Genomic DNA, 15,586 nt, shown 5'->3' with positions numbered 1-15,586 from the left:
ACTGAAAGACTTGAATAAATTATGTTATTCATAATTATTTTTATTAATATACTAAATTTCAGTGTTTAAAGGGTGTCAGTGGTGGAAAGAGAAACCACTGTGTGAGATTCCTCACTTGGAGTTGACAATAAACCCATTTTGAAACATCTTTCTGGTTGTTTTAGTCCTGAGGTGCTTTCAAATAACTCGTCAGTCACAGGGAACCATGCTGGATAGTATAATTTAGTTTACTGGTGTGGTAAATATCCTGAAGCTGCAAACCCACAGACATGATAGTGAACCAGGATACTACCCTCCAGTCCAGCTCCACCTGCTCATTTTTGATAGACAGCCCCATTACTACAGATCTGCCAACAAAGCTGTTATGCTACTACTCTCAAATCCATCTCAATAAAAATGTGGGGTTAGTTAGCAGGTTAGATAGGTTAGAGAAGCTGTCACCAGAGCCAGATTAAAGAACACTTGTATAAGAGTTCTGCCCTCAGATTTCAGTGGTGATGAATCCTGAGGCAGGTGGCACTGAGCTGTGAAGGGCAAGCCAGGGTACTGGCTTGTCCTCACTGTTCTCAAAGCACTCATCTGTCTTCATCCTTGCTGTTCCCATAACTTTAGTATGTACCTGAGTTTGTAGAATGGTATATCTTCATGAATATAACACATCATCTCCTTGTGGCCTCTTTCAGGGACAGTATAAGCAGAAATAATTTTGTATTTGAATCTGTTTTACAGAGTGTAAAAATCCATAGCTTTTTGTCTTCAGAAAGGCATTCGCATTCACATTTCCCTATACTCACAATATTGGGGAAGCCTAACACTTGAAAATAAACTGTACTTGGGATAGATCAAAAGACACCTTGAATTAAGTTGGTACAGTTTTATACTGACATTTTGCACTTGGCATTAACTGATCTTCCCCTCTCTCTTTCACTCATTCCTATACATCTCACCATAAAATACCTTAGTCTTTCCATGGAATATATTTCCACAGAGTAAGTTCTATATAACATTAAAGAGAGTCGAGAGATTAACAGGAGCATAGTCCTTTAGAAAAACCGGGAAGCCATTCCTCACCTCCCTTCGGAGAATACAATGGACCATGACAATAACAAAGCCTTGTAACGAATCAAATACTGCAAAAAGTATCTGAAATAATATTGATCTTTTGTCTGTCATGGCCAGAACTGCAGACATCCAAGTCAGGGCTAGAAGTGGCAACACCACACAGGAACTCCAAAGGGATGCCCTATTGAAAAAGAGGAGAAAAGCAGCATTGTAATATTGTAAAAAATTAATGAAAGCTCACTATTAATATAAAACATATTTAAGGATTTTTTAAATCAATTTAACTTGAAAATCACAGACAAGAATGTAACATTCGTACTTTATGTTCTATAGAATATCCTGTATTCGGTTAACAAACACAGTTGCAATTTCTTTATTTTTTGTTAAAAAGTATTTAAATGTGCTTAGCACTATATACAATGTTATAAAACACAGTTTTCATCATCAAACTATTGTCTCACATGCACTGTAAAAGATTTGTAACAAGAAGATGTAAATGATCAGGACTAACATGGCATTACTGGCGGTGGTGGCTGACAAAGCTGTTGTTGAAACTACTCCACACTTGGCACATTTGAGCGTCAAACCGCTATGAGGCTCACTCATCTGACTGCAAACAAACAGAACACCCACAAAAAGAACAAAATATTGAATTGTCACCAAAAAACGTTGCTACTGAAATTTAGCTTTTAAATATGACGTAATGCAGAAAAAGTAAGTAGGTTTATTCAGAATGAATGCTCTATGTTGTTGCAAAACTGTACTTGGTACTTTACATTATTGTTAGCTTTAAATGTTAATGCTATGGGGCTTCATTTCATGCAAACTCTATTTCTTCCATTTAAGCTAAAAAAGGCCCCAAATATCCAGTACTGCTCAGTACACTGAAGTAAACATAAGCACGTGCTAGGGTAGACACACAAAGTGAAATCCCTTTATTCAGACCTGCTAAAAGACTGTTGCGTCCAAACTTGCTTGAGAAAGAGTATAAGACACATAAAAAAGTATGAACCATTACAGAGTATTAGTAGGTAAAGAAAACTGCAAAATTTATTCAAGCTTCAAATCAGTATGGGTGCACTCTATAGTCAGATTTATACTAGTGACCTGCACAGTCCACTAATATCTGGAGTTGTTTTATTCATGCCATATGAAGGTCTGAATACAGGGTTTGAAATGTATGGAATCTGATGAAATAAATATCAGTTGGTACTATAAAAAGTGTGACCTGTTCTGCTTCTTAATAAAACACAGTACACAAGCATTAAGCTAAAAGCATTTTGTACGGACAATTGTACCTTGGCACCTGTCAGAAGAGTTAAAGGGCAAAACCAAGAACTTAAGTTTTCTTTTTCGTATAGCATGTATTCAATGTCCCGACACAACTAAATAAAGATTTTTGCTTTTCCTTCTCTTTCTGGTATCAGAACCAGGAATAACCATAACTGACTGAGATGCAACAGGAAGGGTGCTTTACCTATTCCCATCTGGAAAGTGATCAACATGGTGAAGATAGGTAACCCTTCATTTTGTTTCCCAGTTATTTCAACCAACAGAACTGCTTGTTATTGCCAAACCCAGCATTCCAAGACTTTTAACATACTGCCCAAACCAACATTGAACTCTGATGTGTTCCATTTTGATAAACAAAATGAAGAATTTCCATTAAAAAGTGCAGTATATTTCCCATAAAAATGCAGTTTCTTCCGTACAAAAACAGTGTGAACTCTGATCTTTTATAAGATGATTGTGGGGTGTGAAAATAACACAGTGAATCCACATCCATTTACAACAATTAAAGATATACATTAAAGAATGAACTAGAAAAATGCCTCAGGTAAGCATAAACTAAGCTTGGGAAATTACCTTTTGTCTTTGCCTGGCAATACTTCAACATTATCAAACTGGATTATTCTTTTTACTTCTAAAAAACAGCTTTGAATCTTGCAAATAATAATAGAATTTCATATGTATATAACCCAAATACAAATTTTCTGGCTGGACCTATATATATGCTACCTCTTTTGTCAGGAAAATGATTGAGAACATGACTTAGATCCATCACCATTTTTTTTCCCCCATAGGTTTATTCTCCATATGCTTATTAAGACGGTAAAAGACATTTGGAGTGAGTATATTTTCCCCATTCACTTGCTTTAAATCCTACACCTGAACTTTTGACAAATATAAGCCCAATGTTTGCCAGAAAGAATGAAGTTGCCTTTCTGAGCATGGCTGGCAAGAGATACTTGAGAAAGGAGTGACAATCGTTTTTTTAGTGGAGGTCAAAGGCTGAACCAATTTCCATGTTCCAAAGAATAACTCAAGAGATATCATCTGCCAAGAAGTATCAAGGAATGCTGTTGCCAAACCACCATCTCATACTATCATACAAGTTAAGATTGTTTCTCATTATGGTATCTACATGTTCTCCCAGAATAACTGGATTATTTGTGACAGAATAATCTCTACTTCTTTATCCATTTATTTGAAAATTAAATTATTTTTAAGTAAAATATTCCTTTACTAAGTTGCACGACTAGCAAGCAAGTTATTTGTTTCATCAGGGAAGTAAAGTATAAGCAAATAGATTTCTATGGCCTACAATTGAGTAGCTGGGAAAAATACAGCTAAATCTAAGTTCGAATATCTGTATAAAATGCACAAAGCCAAACCTGTGGCTGCTTCAGCTCCTTATATCACTGGAATTAGAACATATGTGAATTTGAATTGGTGATTATAAAGTCATTGCTAATTTTGAAATAATTTGGGTAGTTTTGTAATATTATAGATTTCACTGATGTTATTACAGAGTTAGGAATGCTGATGGAACAACACAGACAAAAAAGTAAGGTTAAGAAATTACTACTTTCTAATGAAAAAGTAGGAAAATGGAAGAAATAAAATTAAAACTTTTGGTACATGCTTGTTAGACAATGGTGAAAAAACTGAAAACCAGAAAGACTTAATTGAATTAGTATTAAATAGAAATCACACCAGGTGAAGTATTTATCATAAATGTACTCATCTAACCAATGAACTGGACTTATTAGGAATGCTACTGTTAGTCACAAGGTAAAATAATTAAAAGTGAAACTGCAATAAATTTACCCATAGCAGTAATACACAGTAAAATGAAGATACCATTGCTTATCATTGTTAGCAATGCAAATATTGGTGGAGTTAACTACAAGCTGACCCAAAGTACAATACTAGAAAACTTAACTGTAAAAAATCGTTATTCAAAGTATAAATATAGTTTCATAAACATTAAGAAGGTGATGATGGACTTGTGAAATATTTTTCTCCAACATGCAATGAATCTAGGTTTGCTGCTGTGGTACTCCAAATCATTGTCATCCACTGAAAAACAGTTTCTGATGCCACCACTGTCATAATTCTTTCTTCTCACAATAACAAGCAGAATTTGAATGTAAATGCAAGTAGATAATAATACTACATTTACCTTTTTCTATTTTCCACTTTTAAACAATTTTTTTTTACTTTGAAATTCTGTTATACTAATCTAGAAAATACACCTGTGCAGATGTTATTTGGATGTAAGAACAATGGTAGATTCTTAACATAGTCAAAATGGCAGAATAACATTGACCTCAGTAAGGGATATATTGCTGTAAGATATATTTTATAACAGTTAACACAAATGAATAACATACCCTCCCATAGTCATTAAATTGGAAAACTAGACAAAAATAATCAGTTCCTTCAACACATACACTTCATAAAGCACTTTTCCTAATTGCAACAACTTTACATGTGTAACAATCTTGTGGAACCTCTGGTCAGATTTATGTTATTCTCATTTTTATTAACTTAATACTGTTGTACTTGTGTTTTATTATGTTTAGTTTGTTTAGTTGCATTCCATCAGGATAATGCAACAGCAGCTTTTGAGATTAATGGAATCTGTTAGACACACTGTTACGCTGATATAAAAGTTCACAGCACAATCAAATGCGTTTTTGGTGAATATCTGTCATTTAAAATTGGTGATAAAATTTTAATATGCTTTAAAATAACCCAATTGTTGCTTACCCTGCTCTGTGTTTGAGTTTTTTATCTAGGATTCCATCTCTGGAAACAAGCTTATTAAATACCAAAATGCCAATCACCATGTTGACCTGTCAAACAGAAAACAAATAGGTGATCTTTCAGTACCTGAAAGAAAATATTGTATCCTGTTACTTCAGAATAAGGATCTTACAGGCCTGAAAAATGCCTCCTCTTTTCCTTCAGAAATTGTGTAGCACTGCCCCTGACCACACCAAAACAGGCCATATTCTCAAAAGGGTAACAAATATGCGCCCTGCAACAGGCTTGTTTTTGAATCTTGAATTCTATGTGGTATGAAGCTATATTTATGTACATGTCTTTTGACCAGAAGCTTGAGTAATATAGCTTTAATATTTTGTCAGTTTTAATTGAAACAATATATCCTATTCCAGTAAAACCATTGAAAATCTGAGTTGTGTGCACAGGGAAGAGCTAGTCAGAACATATGATGACTGTAACCATGTTAGTTTTTAAACATTTGTGTCCCATGTGGGTGTTCCCACTTATGCAGAACCAGCCTGTGGTTTTCCATTTGTCACTTGTCTATGTCTATGTCACTAGTCTATGTCATTCACCAAAATGCCAGTTTTGAGCCTTATTTGACTGCAGTTTACTATTTTTGTGAACCAGATGAATTCCTGGGGTAAGTCTGCTTAGCTCCATTAAAGTAAATGGTGTTATGATCACATACATAGGTTGAAGAACTAACCTAAAAAAATTTAAAGTGTTTCAGCAGTCAGACTTTGGCACTTAATGGACATACTAATGGCATTTAATGGACAACTTAATGACTGTTATTATCCATTTGCATTATTGAAATGAACTATATGAACCTGTTTCTATATGGCCCTGCAAAGAGGTAATACCAATTTCTGAATCTACTAAATCAATGTTCCTTTTTTTATTTATTAGAAAAGGATAATCCTTTTTTCCTTTCAAACAGGTTTTTCAATACCTGTGCCAAAATACCTGATTGTTACTGGTCTGTCCTGCCAACTCTTCTTCAGCTTTATTTTCAGCATTAACATTTTTCAGCTGATGTTATATAATTCTTTGGCTTCATGCACTTAGGCTTAAGTGGCTGCATGGAACAGCTCCTTCCACAGCTACTAGCTAATGGTAGGGCAAACTGCTACTGTGAACTTCAAACATCTCTGAACAAAGACTTGCCAATTACACAGAGAACATACAGTTAGTTCCATGTGAAAATTATGACTGGCTTTTCGTAAACATCCTTGGCTCCTCTACCATGACTGTGAGTTGTACAAAAGGATCCTGGCTTGGCTCCAGGTAATGATGAGACAAACTCTATGGGAGTAGTAAACATCCATTTCAGGAAAATTTATGTAGCTAAATAGCTATATCTTTGATGACTAGTAAGACCGATTCCCTTTTACAAGGGAAAATCGGAAATAACTGCTGCTGATAGAACTATCATAGTATAAAATTGATGGAGTGGAAAGAGGAATTAGATTCAAAATCTTTAAGGGAAAAATGCTAAACAAATTATTGTGAAAAATCCATACAGACTGCAGAGCAGATGACTGATAGCTGATGGCACAGGTAGGATGCAATTTATCTTACCCTGAAGTAGACAGTTGAAATACTTCTGATGGTTTGAGCTCTAAAAGTGTGTATTTTTCTCCACTGACAATGAAATATAGCTAGGATAACTAGCTTAGATGCAGAAATCTACATTGTAGATGTCTATAATCGGGTAAAAGTGAATCCTACACCTAAATGCGTTTCCAGAGATGTGGAAGATTAATACATAAACAAGAAATTTTTCCCAACTATGACTTTTTTCTTTGCCTTCTAAAGCAGTAGCCATGGAGAACTTGCTCGCTGGTTCCACTCCTTCTGTTGCTTTTGCTGGCACAGCAATACACTGTCAAGCAGCACTCTATCAAGAATGTCACTGACTTTCACAAGGAAGTGACAATTGCGTAGATGCCGCTGATAATAACTCAGTGATGCCTGTAAAAAGTTTTCTGTGCCACTAATCAGTACATTATTCTTTCACAGTTTAATGTATAAACACGGAAAATTAATTGGTATAAAGTGATATAATTAAATGAATCATGCATTCAAAATACTGAAGGTATGTTAAACAATACTAATCTCATATTTACAGCAAAATGCAATGTTACTGTATAGCTAAGCTTTTATAATTGAAATAGCACTTTGCATCATTTCATATGAAAATATTGGAAATTATATTAATGTTTACCAAGACAACAGCAGCTGCAGGTCCAACGAAAGCATAAAGTAGCCCTCCTTCCAGAGACAGCCAACAGCTGTAAAGAACATTAGAGAACAACTAACACAAATTAAAAATGAGTATAACACATTATCAAAAAACCAATAATTACTACAGCGTGAGATTTTTTTGACATATGAGATTCATATGCACACACAAAAAAGAAATGCTTTGTTGATATGATGATGTAGAGAGCTGAAAGGCATTTCCATTACCAATTGTTAATGTTTCAAAATCTTTAATGTCAATTACACATAAACTGAAATGCCTAAAATGCATTAAGAGCACAATAGAAAATAAATTTGCAAGTATTTCTTGAGCCTCCTTTAACCACGTATGATGAGTTAAGTGAACAGGTCTTGCCAAGCAGGTGTCTACAAACATTTCCAGCTTACCACATCTGATAGTTCTATACTTAAAGCAATGAAAGGTCAAGTACTTGTAATGTAGAACTTCGGAAAAAAAAAGGTTTCTACATATCCTGTCATTCAATAATTACTATTAGAACTACGTCTTCAAGACAATATTCCTGTTAGAGAAAAATCATATATGATCTAACTGTTCTGTATTCTTTGGAATATTTCACAAACAATTTAAATGTATGTTTTAAAGTATCTGAAAACTGTATTTTCTGGAGACCTACTAATGTCACAGAGTTTGTCATACCGCATCAGAGCTTTCACTGAAAACCATCAGATTTCCAAGCACAGAGTACTTATAGGATCAGATTCTAAATATTTTATATACCATGATGTAAAGTTTTTCATATCTGTAAAAGATCAGGAGCTTCACACACTGAAGTAATTGCAGCTGTGCTATTTTCCCAGTGATTACACATTCAAAGAATGTGCATGTTTATTTGAATGCATGATCACACCTACATATAAGAAAACTCAAGTATATGCATTCAAATATTTTACTTGGATCTGACATCCAGAAACATTCACGTCAGAATCATGCATATCTTCTTTATTTTACAGTAGTGGTTTTGTACTTTTGAAAACTAAGTAAATTAAATGCAAACACATCATAATATTAATGGTCTGTTAGGGCTGGTATTCACACTACAAAGAATAAAATTGTTTTCCACTGCAATGAAGCCATGTGAAAACTGTCACATGAACCCAAATGCACCAGTGTGCTAAATTCTGGAACGATAAATGGATGCAAATAGTTCCTATCTGCCAGGGTGTTAAAAACTTAATACACTTCAAGCTATTATACATCCTACCTCAAAAATCAACTACAACAGTAATGTTCAATTTATTTTCGTAATGTCAAAAAAATGCTTTCAAAATTTCCTGCAATTTTTCTTGCTATTTTTTCCAAAGGTAGGTTAGGTATTGTCAGAATCTTTCTGAGAGGGGGAAATGTGTTCATAGTGCATTTCGTCACCAGTATGAACTTTTAAACTTATGAAAGGTGATCACTCTGTGTAATTAAGATATGTAATTAAAATTTTCATGTTTATTGGGAGACAGAAGAATCAGTTCATAAAAATAGTTGATGTATTGTATTTGAAAGTTAATTTCAGTTATCTGTGCTGAAAAAAGTGTCAGGAAGGTTGTTTTTGGTTTTGTTTTTTAAATAAAACAAAGACAGTTTCTACCCTAAAAATCTTTAAGACCAAAGGAGAAATGTTCCTTTCCTTTTCCATGTCCTCATGTAAAACAGTTGCTGAAAAGAGTGATTTCCATTTAGAGGCAGAGCTGGAAAAATGTAGATGTTGTCCTCTTTTCTTTACACAATCTGAATTTTCAGCAGTTTGGATTTTCACTAATGTGTGACATCATTATTGCAACATATTCGACGTTGTCTAGTTGATGACTCTGAAATTCACTTTTTCCCATTATTTTTCTGTTGAAGACAATCTGAAGACAGATTTTCAGGTGCCCTTACAACACAAAGCAATTGTCAATTTTTTACTCTTTTTTCCATCTTCTTTTCTATTTCTCTGCTCTGATAGCTTTTTTTCAGTGTTTTATAGTTGATTTTATTCTATTCTCCTGTTCTGTCTTCTTTCTCCCTGATGTGCACATAGCAGAAAGCCATATAAATTGATCAGTATTAAGAGCAGCCACTGGTGGTTTTATAGGATCATGCTACATGGCCATAAAATTCTGCTGAGTGATGAAGTATCTGTACACTTGCTCCTGTGTCCTGTACATTTTGAGTTGTTTGATGCTCTCCAGTAGTACGGTTCCTTCTCTTAAGAGAGCATGGCAAGAACATGACTACAACAGAATTTTAATTTTTGCTGATATAATGAATTCCTAGAACTAGTACTGGATGTAAACATGAGTAGTTCATGCAGGTTTATTAACTATAACATGTAGTAGTGATGCTTTCATGGCTGTGATCATCTGAAGAGAGGTAGCAAAAATATTTATTAGTCTTACAGTAACAGCTGGGAAAAGCTATTAAGCTTTTGGACACACATCTTTTTCAGACAACCTGAAATATTTAAAAACTTGTCTCTATGGTTTTTTAATTATTTTTAGGAAATCCCTTTAGTTTCTCTATCGATATCACTATAAGTGTCTGTATGAAGTTCACATTTAGTTTTAAATGTACAGAAATACAACTGTCTAATAATTAGGATGCAGAGACTGACGATCACAGAATTGGTTCCAGTGTGAACAATTCTGACATATACTGTACAAAACTGAGATCTGCTTCAAAGATCCTTGGACCTTCTCTCTTTCCATGAATCTCTTCATGTGTGGGACTATGAGACTGGAATAAATTCCTCAATTTTCACTTTTAATGTTCTCCATTTGAAACCTTCATTTTCAAAATCAGCATCTTATTAACCAGGAATAGTTTGGAGCAGAATACATTTCTGATGGCAGTACGTGTGTAATTGATTGCAGTCAAACAGGCAAAATATAGTGTAAGCAGTTTAAAAAGTTACACAAGTTCTTTAGTTATGGGAGAAGGGGCAGGACGGGTGCTCTGCTTTTATACCATCCAATAGTTGTCATGGGACAAAATTCTTTGCTACCTTCTGGAGTGGGACAACACATCAGCTGGTGATGGAGGAGAAATTGCCTTCACTGTTTTCTTCATGTAATTCTGATGTCAAATGCCAAGAAAATATATTTGCAAATATGATGAGAAAGCTGCATTATGGTTCTGTTTGTCCCTTGCATAAATCCATTTGTTCTTTTCTTCCACAGTACTGTGTCAGCTAAATTTGAAGTCTGGGAGAGGAACTGTTACATATACAGAGACCTGCTCTTTTTTACTTTACGGGTTACCCTTAATGAATGATTTGTTGCTTTGTCTGAATATTTCAGTATATACCCTTTTAAAAATGCATTCAGCCCAGGAAGGAAGCAGGAAGCAACGGTAACTAAAGCAAGTGCTCACATATGAATGATTTCGGTAGAAAATTCTGCAAGGGACAAAGCTACATCCCCAGTGGGGTCTGGACGTTGTTCTTTGGTAATTTGTAATTCTCACAGCCTATATGGTTCTCCAGTCCTGGTTCAAGGACTAAATAATAAAAAAGCCAGCAAGATGAGCACAATAGTTTGAAAAATGTCAGAGGAGTAGGTCCTCAACGTAACACCCAAAAGAGAAATAAGACCATTGTTTTACTTGCCACCTCTAAGCGCAAGTTAAGCACTTCCATTACATAAGACATTCCTAATTAAAAAATTCAAGATGCATGTTGTCATCATTTAAAACTAAAAAAGTTCATTGTTTAGAGTTGGTATTCCAGAGGAGATTTGGTTTTGAATCCTTTCCCATCCAGTCCTGGAGTGAGGGCTTGAAGCCTCCCCCACCATGTGCCAAGATGGTGAGACACATAGGGAAGGGAGGGGGAATCCTGATCTCACTCAATGATGATGCTAAGAAGAATAATTAAATATTCATTGAAGCGAAGTCTTGACCTAACTCATCCACATCTCTGATGAATGCCCTCATTAACAGACTACGGAGTCATATTTCCTCTCTTTCTGTCCAGATGCATATTCAATTTCTTAGGCAACGTGAGGAGAGCTCCAAATAGGCCAACTAAAGGAAACGTACTCTCATATACATAATGGTGTTTGGAGCTCTCCACTGGCAGGAGGAAGGCTCAGCCCCAGCTCCTTCTTCATCAGAAGACCAAAGGGCAGTCTTCTGTGGAGTGAATTTTCCAAGGTGCTAAATACACACTTGGACAAACCAGGTGGCTAAACAGGAAATGTATTGGTTGAATGCAAATGAAGTACACAGATTTCCTCCTGGTTGTCTCTCAAGTAAAGCCCAGTCCAGGAAATCAGCTGGATCAGGCTCTCCAGGAGAGAGGGGCTGGATGGGAGAACTGTTTTTAGATGTCTGCAGGGCTTTGGCTCCAAACAGTTCATGAGTATTAAAGTCAAGGTACGCACTCAGTGCACAGAAACTCAGGTGCCAAAGAGACTCTTGCCAGTACAGTTTCAGACATGTTTAAAGGCTGGCAGAGGCTAGCCATAACATTTAACATTCTCTTTTGTAAATCTATTAAACGTTAGGTGTCTAAGTGGACCTAATCCTCTGTGTTTCCTAAAAGCTTGCTATTTCAAAACTTCACAAGAAGTCCAGGATGTTTGGTGCTTTGCTGAGCTCAGTCCAAGACTGGCATATTGTTTTCTCTTTGTTCTTTTGTGGATCACTCAGTCACTCTTAGGCCAGGTCCGAGTGTGAATGGATAGCTGTAGAGCCTTTAGCGTATGCCAGGCAGTTCCTGATGGGTATGACAATCTTGATAATTAAAAACATATTTTATCATTTCAGATTGACTTACTAGTGGGCTGTTCCATATCCTTTTGTCTTGGTAAAGCCTATTGATATTGCAACCACTAATGCTGGCAATCCTGAAAAAAAACAAAACAGTAATAATCATCGGATGCTGAGTAAAATATCACTGTTTTGCCTGGACAAAAAATGACAGAGCAAGCTAATGCAAAATGGCCAATTTTATATGGAATGAATTATTTAATGAAGCACAGTGCTATTGCAGAATTTGTTTTTCTGAAGCACTGGCAGGGAAGAGGACACTGTTTTCTGCCCATGGTGTACCACTTTGATGTACTTAAATTACTGTTACATTTGTCAGGTCTTAAAGAGAACTAGAAGGAGACTTCATCAATATTCAGAGAAGTTTTTGTCTTGTTTTATTTTGATTTCTTGATATTACAGTACTTTGCTGAAAATCTTCTAAAATTTTGTTAAAACATATTTATAAAAGAATGCTACAATATACACCAGCAGAGCTTGAGTTTGAGATAAAGTAGAAAGGTTCCTTACCTAGTTTTCTTTTTAGTAACATGCTGTCTGCTTTCAGGTTAAATGAAGGAAATTATTATATTCCTGACACTGTTGCTGCATTAAATTTTTCATTCCAATGATTTTTAGGAATAATTTTACTGCCTTACCCCATCCAAGGCACAGGAAACGTTTCCTTATGAGCCGTGTTCTAATTTTTCCAGTAACAGCCATGTATGACTGCCACGCTTCTGTCAAAACCCAACAGAATGAAGCTAAGAAGAAGAAGTGTAAAAATGCGGTGGTTGTGGTGCAGATGCCCTGCAGGGAGCAAAGAGAAGCTCATGCTGAATACTTAGGGACACTCATTCCTCTTTTCAATTCAAAAAATTGTCATATTCTATCATCTTGACCTTTATCCTTAGCATCAACTCTCCCTTTATGATGGGGTAGCCACAAAGAGACAGAGAGATGTTGATGGGGATCAAGCAGAAGAGGATTTGACTTGTTTTCCCAAACACTGAATGTTCCAATCAGGGACAAAGAACACAAAATAAATCACGCTAGTAGAATTTTCTCTGCACATTTACTTTGACCAGGGATCATCAAAAAGCCATTCTGGTAAGCCAGTTATAAGTTACTGATTATAAAATCTCACTGAGCTGAACAAAGAAAATATGGGGATACAAATGCTCCTAATTGCCAGTTATATTTTCTTTCCTCCATGCAGAAAGAGCCTGACTATAAATCTGAATTTTATGTAATAGACCTTTTGATTTTCTGATTTTTTTTTATTTCAATCTTATAGAACATTAACCCATTGGAATACACCACCTTAGATCTTTTTAGGCTGGTTTAAGTATCATAACCTTAACAATTATCCTGGATATTGTTTTTATGGGTATCAGTCATCTGTCATCTGAAAAGTATTTTGAGCATGTGCAATCAGCTTTCTTTTGTGACTGTAGCCCTTAATTAAACTTGACATTGTAGCTTACATAAATGAGTTTCTTGGCATAAATGATGATCTGCCCTCCACTGTGTTACTTAAAATGCCAGTAGCAGGCTATAAAATGCAGTCTGGATTGTACCCCAGAACCAAACCCAAACCAGTAATGTAGAAAATATCCTTAGCACAATCTATCACAATTTAAACCATCAAAATTATGTCAAGATTAAAAAAATCAAAACAGTTCACACCCCCAATATTAATGATGCAAATTTATAGTTGAGAAACGTAGATATTACTTTATGATTATTTCTTTATACATCATACTCATCTAATAGCTACATTATGCTTAGCCTTTTATTAAGGCTAGTCAGTTCTTTTTCACTAAAATCCCAATTGAGCAAACTATTTAGGGAGAAAATATGCACCTTCCTAGTTATATATAAGTGCTTGCATATATTGTTGGATAAAGGCTGGTAGGAAGGATATGACATATACGACACCCATATATCACCGCATGCATGTTTTTTAGTTCATTTTCTATTCTTAATTACTTTAAAATAAATTTTGTTTTGAATTTTCTGTGGTGTTAATTTTCCGAGTTTCTTATCTGAAATCTGAAATCAATTGTTATGGTTCACTTCAATAGTTATCTCAAATACATAGCTGATACCACCTGATACTAGCATTAGCTGATATCAACCTCTTTCAAAAATTTATGAACATTAAGTCAGAACTTAATGATTTCCTGCTGAAATTTACAGATGTGACAAACACTTTGCCTTCTAATCCTGGGTCAAATTGTCTATTTAAATCTAAGGAAAGGGGTTCTATATAATTATATGCAAGAGAATTATCGTTAATATTAAAAAATGCAAGCAATGTAAACTGGAAAAAACCAGCAGATCCTGAAAATGCACTAATCATTCCACCCTAGGTTTTGCCACTAATTCTTATGTTCAGATGTCCCTAAGGTATATGGATTCATAAAATCTATCCAGTTAAGGCCTGACTAGCAGTATTTCCTGCATACAAACAAAAATCCCATTTATTTAAAATTAAAGCTCTGCAGTGAAACACACAATAAATATAACAGAAAATGCATTTCAGCTAGCTTTAACTAGCTGGTTCATATGTTACGAATTCCTACTATGTAACTTTAATTTGCTTTCCTATCAATGTTCTTGCGAAAGCTAGCATGTTCTGTTGGAGAAGAATTTGACAACAATATTACTTTTGAGGAATATTAAAGAATCTTTTAGGAAGGAATTGCATAGGTAAAACATAGTATTACTCTGAAAAAATATACTATTTCTCTTATAAATAATGCAAATACAAACATCCTGATCTTTTTGGTGAAAACATTGCTAACTCTTATGGTTGACTCGAGTAGAGATTGTAGGATTTAATCCGTAATTTATCCCCTGTATTGAAGGAAAGATAGATGATGATAATCTAAGACAAATGTCGACATGGCTATTGTTGAAGAAAGAACTGTGATGAAAATGTTAATGACCATGTTGAGCACAAAATGAGAAGACAGAAGCAAGTTTTATGAAAAGTGGTCTGTGCTCTAGCTGGAATATATGACTGTTGATTAAATCTAACTCTCCTGAGTAGCAGACAGGGGTCTTTAATGAACAGCAATGGTAAATCTGTATTACTGATATGACAGCATATTTGCATCATACGCCATCAGAAACATGCAAATCAGCCTCAAAACATCACCTAACAACCACTGTGGGATCCTGTTGACAGATTTGTGTGCTGGCAGTGCTTGCAGTGAACTCAGTCTCCCTCCTTCTCCAGCCAGAGAAGCAGTCCTGGCAAACAAAACCTGGCCCCTCCCAAGCTTAGCCACGGGTTCAGCATGGTTATCCAATACCACACTGGAAATCTGGCTTTTACGTACCTCTTTATTCTTCCTCTTCAATAAATAAATAAGTAAACAACACTGTTCAGTCTGGGAAAGTGCTGTATCTGGGAAGCCAATTTCCAAATAG

General features: G+C 35.2%; 1 protein-coding gene across 9 annotated transcripts in view; it reads right to left on the bottom strand.

Annotated features, from left to right (window-relative positions):
* The window catches only part of ADGRB3 (adhesion G protein-coupled receptor B3), a 459,298-nt gene that overhangs the window by 33,113 nt on the left and 410,599 nt on the right, over positions 1 to 15,586 (bottom strand). For 8 of the 9 annotated variants that reach the window (XM_027644723.1, XM_027644722.1, XM_027644727.1 and 5 more), the window contains 6 exons: positions 12,805 to 12,955; positions 12,174 to 12,243; positions 7,367 to 7,433; positions 5,119 to 5,204; positions 1,574 to 1,672; positions 1,072 to 1,243 (listed from right to left, as the gene is read on the bottom strand). In XM_027644723.1, coding sequence (XP_027500524.1) covers positions 1,072 to 1,243; positions 1,574 to 1,672; positions 5,119 to 5,204; positions 7,367 to 7,433; positions 12,174 to 12,243; positions 12,805 to 12,955 — 645 coding nt within the window. The remainder of the gene's footprint in view (positions 1 to 1,071; positions 1,244 to 1,573; positions 1,673 to 5,118; positions 5,205 to 7,366; positions 7,434 to 12,173; positions 12,244 to 12,804; positions 12,956 to 15,586) is intronic. The other variant, XM_027644726.1, reaches the window with a different exon arrangement.

Source organism: Corapipo altera, unplaced genomic scaffold, assembly GCF_003945725.1.
Source record: "Corapipo altera isolate COAL_440 unplaced genomic scaffold, ASM394572v1 2, whole genome shotgun sequence".
In the NCBI taxonomy this organism is placed as follows: Eukaryota; Metazoa; Chordata; class Aves; order Passeriformes; family Pipridae; genus Corapipo; species Corapipo altera.
The sequence above is the reverse complement of the archived record's forward strand: the minus strand, read 5'-3'. Positions and strand labels throughout refer to the sequence as shown.